Raw genomic sequence first — 9589 nt, forward strand, 5'->3', positions numbered from 1 at the left:
CAGTAAAAGAACTACAGCGCTCTCTCCAGGGGAAGAGATGGTACTGCTGTGACGTCCAAAGCAAGATTTCTCTGGGAAAATTGCATGTATCCTCTTCCAAATACCACAGCTTGGAAAAACTTGACTTCCTGTCTAAATAGTGTTAGAACAAACAATATGGTTCACAGAGCATGCTATTACACACATGAAATAGCACAAGTACTACTTTACCATGTGAGAATGTTTCTGCATAAAACTTTACTATATATGGACCCAGGGCAGGAGGGACAGTCAACTCATCGGTGTCCCTGATCTGTGCTGTTTACATGAATATAAGCCACTTGCATCACTTATTATTATCCTTGAATATTACATTCTTTGGAAAAACCAAGATTTTTCATTTAGGGCTGAAAAGGCAGTGATTTCTGTATTGTGTATTTGACAGAAAAATATGATGAATGTGAAAATAATTTTGTTAAATAAATAAACATTATTCTCAATTATTCTGTGTCAATAAGATGCTTTTATTGTCCCACTACTGGATGAAAAACTACAAAAATCATGGAAAATGTTTGAGTTTATTAAGACTTGATAGCAAAAGAGAAGTAATTTTTAAAATGACTGCTACACAATATCATTATGTCTTATAAAAATCATCCTCATAGCCATCACCAATTAGTGGAACTACCTGCTATACCACATTTGACCACCAGGTGCCACTGTGGCTTTAGTTAAACAGACCACCAAATTTTTCTAGTGCAGGGACATCTGGCTACTTTCAAGATATTTGCAGTTATTTCATCTTTGGTACACTGTACTAACAGATGGTGCAATGAAGGCTTTTAAAGAAGAGGAAGTTATTTGCATTTGCTTGAAATGAATGCCTTGAAAGGGAAGTTATCATAAAACCAGGTGGGACAATCCGCCAAAACATAGTTTCAGTCCTGATATCTCAACATAAATCTAGTAAGTATTTTTAGGTTTATACAAAACAGTCTTGATTAGTTTAAATCATTTTAAACTTAGAACTAAGACAAAGCAAAATTAGATGCCAACATGCATGAGACAGTAAGAAGAGCAACTACCCTTTATTTACTCCTTAATTACCAAAATTACCCTTTAAAATGAAATGTTGCTGAGCAGATTTTGGTGGTAACATTTCATTAAATTGTAACATTAAGAATAAGTTTCATTGATTTGATTACAATTTAACATGTTACAACATGGTATTACAAGCTTCTAAAATATGAGTGTGTGGGAGAGAGAGAGAGAGAGGGAGAGAGAGAGAGAGAGAGAGAGAGAGAGAGAGAGAGAGAGAGAGAGAGAGAGAGAGAGAGAGAGAGAGAGAGAGAGAGAAGGGGAGGGCTGATTCTACAGCAGACTGTAGCTGCAGGTACAGTGAAGGCGACTCAGCTCTCTGGATTGTAAACTAAAGTTTACCGTGGAAACTTCAGGTAAGCTATGTCCTACGCCTCATCTGGGCTCAGTGTGTAAAGATCTGTGATTACTAATTTGGTATAACTTTCGTATTAGTATAGCATTAGGGAGTGAGTGTTGTGGCTAACACTACTATACTATATTATTAGTTAATAATAATACATTACCTTATAATGTTCTTACAGAGATTTAAAGAATATATATGGTATTTGACAAATAACTGTAAATTCATCGTTTGATGATATTGTATAAAGGTGTGTGTCTGCACTTGAAATATTAATTTCACACTTTACTCTGATTGTTTTGTCTTTTAAATCAAGGATTAAATCTTTGTTTGGCTGATCCTTTTATTCAATTTTGTTTGTGGCTATTGATTCACATCTCTAGTTGCACTGTAACTTTTTAATCCGATTTATTCCCTCAGAACTTATTTTTAGTTTCAATTTTATGTGTTATCTGTTAAAGCAAATCTATATGTATCTATATATATCTATATGTGACTTTTAAATGGCCTTTTGTTTCTTTTATAGATTATATTAAGGTGAAGCACTTTAATTGCATTAAAAAGGATGCGGTTCTACACTGCTGCTTTGCTTTTTTGTCTAGCCTATACAAAGAAAACCTAGAGTGCCCCAATTTTGTTTCTGTAAGAAATAAGTTGTTTCCATCTAAAACCTATGTATAATAGGGAATTATCATGATTCTTTTGAATAAAGGAAATGAAAGAGATTAAAGGTCAGACATCTAAATCCTAATTTATCCTCTTGCAGGGCATTTTTTTTGTGGTTTAATGGCTCTCCTTACCAATGTCACCATCCTGCTGGTCCTGGCTTGCATTTCCCATCAGTTGGTGTTAAGCGGCTGCCAAAGGAGCCAAGGACGGAGGGGACGAGGAGTGGACAGAGGACAACACAAGGACAGGCCAGGGCTGACAGTGGGCCGCCGTACAAAATCTGTCTCTGCACAACCCATTAAGGGCAAAATGGTTACCAAAGACAAGTCCCAGTGCACCTGGGCAGCAATAGGTGAGGACCTCTTCATCCTTGGTGTCACCTGCAAGAAGGGGGACAGGAGCTTCAGCTGTGAATATTTCGCCAGACCAGCTGTCTGTCCCCAGTACGATTCCAATGTCAAACTTTACTGGAAGCAAATTGCCAGAGCGCTGAAGAAGCAAAAGAGTTTGTGCCAGGACAGTAGTGCATTGGTCAGGGCAGGTATGTGCAAAAGAGCTGCCAGAGATGCTCATTTCAGACTCCATAATCCTCAAAGGAAGACTGACCCGCCTTCCAATCCACAACCAGCACCCAGAGCTATGAAATCCTGTAAACCTGGTAACAAGAAGCTGGCTGAGGAGCACTGCAACGACTCCTGGTCAAGTTTTTGCACATTCTTTTTTACTATGGTGCAGGATTATGATTGCTGAGACAAAAAAATAATAATCAGCTCTATATGCAGTCATATCAATACTTCTTTCTAGTATTTCTCCGCATTGTTGAAAGGGATTGTATCCCTCAATTATACACTTTTTTCTATGTATTCCTTAATGATTGTGGTATGACTGTCAATTTAGGAGACATTTAATTGCTTTTTAAGAAAATACTTGGTTGTTTCCTCTTGTAGCATAACATAATGTAAGCACATACGGCTTCTCAATGTTTGTGTCTTTTCACATCTTAATTTAAATTTCATTAAACTAATTTGTTTTCCATCCTAATCCTTTTATTTAAAAAACAAAAAACTTACTTAAACAAGAGAACCCCATCTTGTTCTTCATGAAAAGCTCTTTTCTGTGTTTTCCAAATGTGTGTGCACAGTCCTGCTACAGGTATTAGCTGGGAGATTAGGGCGTGTTGGGTATTGACACAGTAATTTACCCAGAGGGAGTAGAATTTAAAAAAAAGCTTTGGCTTGCATACTTTGGCACTGACAACCCCTGAATCCACACATGCTCAACTTGCAAAATCAAAGTCAAAGGGCAAGTTAAGAGTATCAAATAATACTAACAAACAACAAAAGAGAAGAGATTAACTGAGGATATATTATGTTTGGCATATATAACAGGATCATAAGATCTTTCCACTCCATTTCAGAATATAGCCTACACTTGATTCGTGCCCTAGAATTGCAAGTTAGCTGAATCCGTACTTAATTACCATAACATCTTACTTGACATTCAATCTAATATAGCTGCACGGTGTTCATACATTTACTACTGTTTGGTGACAAAATTAAATCAAAAGTACTAAGTCTCATAATGCAAACTGGCTACTGTCAGTGTTGTACTCATACGAAAAGAGTTGGTTGTACTATTAGGCCTATAAATAAAACATTTATCTTGTTGTTACTTGGTAATAGTTAACAGCAGTTAATAACTGGTAACATTATTGTAGTTGTGTGTTAGGGGACTTATTTTTACTTATTATATATTTAAGTACTTTAAAACGTTAATATATTTAAATAATTTTTAAATTCGAAAAAAAGTCTGTGATGTCATTTTTCAGTTTTTCAAGAATCGGTTTAGAAATCGGAATTGTTTACAAGTACCGGTTCAGCATCGGAAAAAAATCAAAGGATACCCGGCCCTACTGAAGTGTGAAGTAGATGTATAGTAGCATGAAATTCTCCTATACTAAAATGCTACTATACTATACTGCTACCATACATTTTATGCTACAAGTAGCATTAAATGGAAATACAGTAAAGTAAAAGTACTACAAATTGTACTTGAGTACATACAGCTCTCAGGTAAATGTCCTTAGTTAGTCTCCACTGCTTGTAATGTTAAAATTGGTAGCTACATTCCAGGGTTATCTCTATAATCTCACTTGTAAAGACTGAGTCCCTTGTAATGTATCAGTAATTCATGCTTCACAAAATCATTTTAGTTGGTTCCCTTTCGAATAAATATGTAAATTGGGGCAGGAAAAGTGATTCAGCTAGACTTTGGTCCCTTAACATTAAAATACAAGGTGTCCTCCTTCAGAACAAAGTCAATCCTACTTATATTTTGCCAATTCAATCATAAGGAGACTGTTACCTACAGTAAGCGGCAGACAACTTTCTCCACCCACAGCAGCTCCAGCAGACCAGCCTCAGGACGTGCTCTGATTTAAGAAAGGGGAATGACTCATTTTCCTTGATGATTTGAGCATTATCTCCTGCTGTAACGTAATGCATTGCCCACAGCTGAAATCCATCAAATTCACAGACTCTCAGCAGGATGCATTCAGGGCCATGTAGCAATGTGGCTGCAACAACAAGTAAATTAGAGGGCATTTGCAAAAGTCACAAAATAACTGCAGGAATGCAGTGAATATATAAGTATATTTAGAGAGGAGTTTTCCTTTGAAACTGGTGGTGTTGTTGTAGCTGTTTGAGAGCCTCGAGATCACGCGTCTCCAGCCCAGGGTAACCAGTTGTTTTAGACCGATTGTTTCTCAAACCGTGTGCTGCCTGGTGTAATTTATGACAAGTCCTTGCACATGGATATTGCAGAGATGTAGCAGGAGATCATAGCGTACGATTTTATTATAATTGTAAGCCTAAATCAAGGTAACAAGTTGTTTCGGTTTGCGCTGTTAAATTGAAATTCCTGTTCTACTGAGAGAAAGTAAAGTTGTTTTAAGTAAAAAAACGTTAACGATGCGATGGTGTAGTGGATAGTGCAGAGGACCCTTATGCCGTTATTTTTTTGCCGAAGAAGGTTCGAACCCAGCGCGACATGGATCATCGTAATTTATTTTAAAACACAATTTTCCCGCTGTACAATGTTATTGTAGTGTCGTGCTCAGATATTCTGTTTAGTTAAGTACATTTTATATTGAGGTGCGACATGCAAAGGCCAGTAAAAGGTTTATGAATTTGTAGCGAATCTGTCGACGTGGGTAGCCGTTGAGGTTTACACGGCATCTGGACAGCCTCGGAAACCAGTAGGTGGAAAAACCAGAAGGCACATAACACCGGAACACCGGGTTTTGGCTCGTTACGCCACTGTTGCCAGACCTATCCACCTCTGCTTTAACTCAGACCAGTTTTAGAGAGCAGCTGAATGACCACCATCCGTACTGTGCTGCCCCATTCTGCTTTCTCAAAATAGAAACTGTGTCTAATGAAAAGACAATGAATTAATTGTTTTCCAACTGTCCACTGTACGTGTGGAAAACTAGGCCTACTACTACTTTGGACAGATGCAAATCCAGAAAAAGACAATTTTCAAAAACAACAAACACAATAAATGTCTTAATCCAAAACAGTTTAACACTGATAACGCTAATCCAACTGGGCACATACCTGTTTTCTCCAAGATGATACTGCTCGATTCCAGTTTGTAGCTATGGTAGCTCTGACAAAGAAAGTCCACATTTACCACGTTTTCCTGCTGCTCTCATGTTTGGTTATCCTCTTGAGATCGTTAAAGTCTGTTCTTGAGTAGGTATCATCCCCTCCAAATAACACACAGGTAGCAAAATTCGCTGACAAGTTAACGTTAGCTGGTAGCCATGTTTTCCTGGAGAACCGCTCCAGTTAAATCTGCCTAATTTGACCAGCGGTTTGGTTTAACAATATTCCGCGGCTAGAGGGCACCGAAGTTCTTCTTCAACAGAGTTATAAATGTGTTCTGTAGGAAATGAACGACATTGTTTATGGCAGAACTTGGTAATTTTGTTTAATAGAATACTGACGTCTAGCTAGCTAGCTAGCTAGTGTACTTGGCAAATAGCCAATTAAATTACAGCAGGGGAACAGGCATAGACAGTTTAAGAAAGTGGAAAAGGCAATCAATCAGCTTTGGGCATGCGCACTGTTGTTTTCCCACACGGCATTTGACGTTACCGAGCTCGAAAATCCGAGGTTAGGGCTCAGGGGGCGTTTCCTAGAGTCCTCTCGAGCCAAGTACATTTACAACACCAATTTAAAACTAGGCTACTGTATTAGCCACTGGTCTTATATTGCAAAATAATAAATAAATACCAGGAGCAACTGTTGAGTTTGTATGTGTATATTCATTTTAAGTTACTCAGTAGGCTACAACTAAAACCACAGTTTTTGTTGCTGCCAGCAGGTGGCACTTTCCCTCACATTGTCGCCTCTACAAGTGCAATGTGTAACCGCAGCAATCTTTAGATAAAAGCAGACACTGTGTTGTATTTTCTGAATTGTGACTTATCAAGCTAATTAAATTCTCAGAAGTTATTAAAGTTATTATGCCGGTTATTACGAATAACGACAAATAAGAAAATAATAATAAACTATTTCATTGTAGTTTTAGTAGGACCTAAATCACCACCTCCATTCCTTTTTTCCTGCAGTGCATAGCTTACACATTCCTTTACATGTTGCATTGTGATACTATTCTTTCCGGTTTGGCAAAACATTCTCGTCATATCCTATTACGGGCTGATGCAGAGATTCCTTCCTGAGTGGACTGTGGGTGTTGTGGATTTACAGGTGGCCTGACCACCTGTGGCTCCTGATTGGCTAGGAGATGTGGGCCTAGATCAAACTGAAAGTAGAAAGAATACATCCGGCAATAGAGACTATAAGGATATTATAAAGTGTGTGTGTGTGTGTGTGTGTGTGTGTGTGTGTGTGTGTGTGTGTGTGTGTGTGTGTGTGTGTGTGTGTGTGTGTGTGTGTGTGCGCGCGCAACCATGCGTACACACTCCTATGAATTCCTTTGTATGTGTGTGAATGGGCATTTGCTTTATAAAGAGCTTTAAACTCGGTGGAGCCTAGATTACAAATAGCTGAAGGGAATTAATGACACACCATTACATTGTTAGTGTGAAATGAGAGAGATAATTGTGTAGAGCAACATAAACCCACAAACTGGCCTGTAACTGACAGAGTAACATGTTCAAAACGAAGATAAAAGACCAACAAAATTAGAGCAGAGATTCACCTGAAATCTTTTAAGGAAGTTACACAACCATCCTAATCTGTTGGAAAATAAAACTACTACTTTATCTTTTTAGGACACTGGAGGCTAGTTTACAGCAACTTCCTGCAGTGGAAATGGGCGCCCTGCAGACAGTCCAGTCAGAACTCACAGTTGCTGGTCACATAAAGGCTGAGACCCTCCCACTGATTAACAACAATATCAACCACCCACACTTTTGTATAACAGCATGGTTTAGATCTAAGCTATTGCATCTGTTAAAAAACAAAGTAATACAGGAATAAAAATCATATAATTTTGTCATTATTACTTAGATTAATTAAAGGATGTTGTGATTGTAGCAGGTCTCAATAAACACTTCATAAACTCGACGTGGTCCTGATTAACTTCCTTAATAAAATAACTTAACTAAAATGTGTCAATTCAGGGAGCATTACAAATGGAATGCTTTGACTCAGAAGGTTTATCTCATTTACATTAGAGGACTGCTATTAACAGCCACCAGCCAATAGCAGCCAACGCCACTTCATTATATTATTGCTTAAGTGCTACATACATAATCTAAGCCCTTTAAAATCTTCCACATATTCATAAGGGTTTTTTGGTCCACTGTTGCTGTAAGGATTTTTTTTGAAAGTCCATTCAAAAAAAGGTTAAAGGGAAGATAATGTTTATTTGTAATTTTTTAAGGGCAGTCCTCACAATTTACTATTTATTGTTGTGGTTTGGGGTTTTGCTTTGGGTTCTTTTCCCCCGTGTTTGCTTCTGTTGTCGTGTCTTGTGTTTGGTCTTGTGTTCTCCTTGGTCTTGTGTTGTCTTGTGTTCCCTTGAGTGTCTGTATGTTCTGTTTCCTGTTTTATTTAAAGTCGGGTTTTTGTCTCGTCCTATCTTTAGTATTACTTCCTGTCTCTTCCCGCTCTTGTGATTACCTGATGTTTTCCACCTGCTTCCCTGCCCTCTTGTCACCTGCCTCTTGTTACCTCATTACCTTGTGTATTTATTGTCTGCACTTCCCTTGTCAGATCTTTATGTCTTGTTGACGTGTTTATGTCAGCGTTCCTGTTGTGTTCATACTGTGCACACCCTGTTTTTGCATGGCCTTCCCCCCGGACTTTTTGATTTTGGACCTTTTGAATTTTTGTTGTTCTTGGATAGTGTCTGTTCCTTTTGCTCTGTGTTTTTCCTTGGACTTTGTTTAATAAATTCTTGTTTACCTGCTCCCGCCTGCTTCTCTCCATTTTTGGGTCCTTATTCCTGCTTGTGTGTACTATTTTATATGTTTAATGTCTCTCTCCTACTGTATGTATTTTTAGTTAAAGACATAGTATATCTGTTTGTTTGGATTGGTTGAAGTTATTTTTCACTTTTAGAAAACAATGAATAAGATTTACAAAATGTGAGCACATAATGACAGAATAATACAGCAGCAATATAAAAGCTCAGGCAGCTAGCTCCTTGCCTGAAGGACTAACTATAGAGTAAAGATAACACCTATTTGCAAGTAATTTTGTAGTAACAAGTGAATACATGTCTGCAAAGAAAGCATGAGCCTTTCAGGGAAAGTATGCCAATACATGAAAACATTTTCCAACTTGAACCTTCAGGTATTTTTGGAATATTTAACGCAACATCTGGCAGACCAATTTGATGAACATAAATGTGGTTTTTAAACCACAGAAACGTTTATATAAATACTCACTCAGGTTTATATTCTGACATTTAGGCCTGTGTCTAAGTGATGGTGGGGATAACTGTATAAAAAACAAGTTCAAGTCTAGCGGGTAAATAAGTGTACTCTTCAAAGATCATCCTGTCTTGAATAAAAATAAGAAATTGACGCAGTGTGTCCCACTGGATTCACAACGATGAAAGAGATCAGCGCAATATTGTAGCATAGTAAACCCCAGCAACACTTAAATGGTTTCATATTACTGCAAATCCTTGTTGTGAGGATAAGCATTTCTCAAACCCAGAACTTTAATCCAAACTCTAGATATGAAATATATCTGAATGGGCTGAATAACAAGAACATGCATTAAAAAGAAGTAAGGAAGACAAACAGAAGAAGATACATATTATTTAAGCCAAATAGTTCATGGGGTCAAAAAATAAATAGTTAATCTAAAACCTCATGAGGTGGTAAGTAATGAACAGCTTATGAAATTAAACAGTTTATACTGAACTAATTTTAATCTAGTTTTTTGTAACTGGGAACTTGAATTTTCTGAATATGGGAACCTTAAAACACGTTTTCTAAAAGACCACATGTAATTT

General features: G+C 37.5%; 1 protein-coding gene across 3 annotated transcripts; it reads left to right on the plus strand.

Moving 5' to 3' along the window:
* The first annotated feature begins 774 nt into the window (after positions 1-774).
* Positions 775-3126, plus strand: fgfbp1a (fibroblast growth factor binding protein 1a). Of its 3 annotated transcripts, none has more exons than XM_034884485.1 (3): positions 775-945; positions 1335-1433; positions 2187-3126. In XM_034884485.1, the coding sequence occupies exon 3, from the start codon at positions 2207-2209 to the stop codon at positions 2837-2839; it is 633 nt and encodes a 210-aa protein (XP_034740376.1). In that variant the 5' UTR covers positions 775-945; positions 1335-1433; positions 2187-2206; the 3' UTR covers positions 2840-3126. The 3 variants fall into 3 exon arrangements, with proteins under 3 accessions (XP_034740376.1, XP_034740377.1, XP_034740378.1); XM_034884486.1 differs by having other exon boundaries at positions 1338-1433; XM_034884487.1 differs by lacking the exon at positions 1335-1433.
* The last annotated feature ends 6463 nt before the right edge of the window (positions 3127-9589 follow it).

The sequence above is a fragment of the Etheostoma cragini genome, chromosome 10 (assembly GCF_013103735.1).
Source record: "Etheostoma cragini isolate CJK2018 chromosome 10, CSU_Ecrag_1.0, whole genome shotgun sequence".
NCBI lineage: Eukaryota > Metazoa > Chordata > Actinopteri > Perciformes > Percidae > Etheostoma > Etheostoma cragini.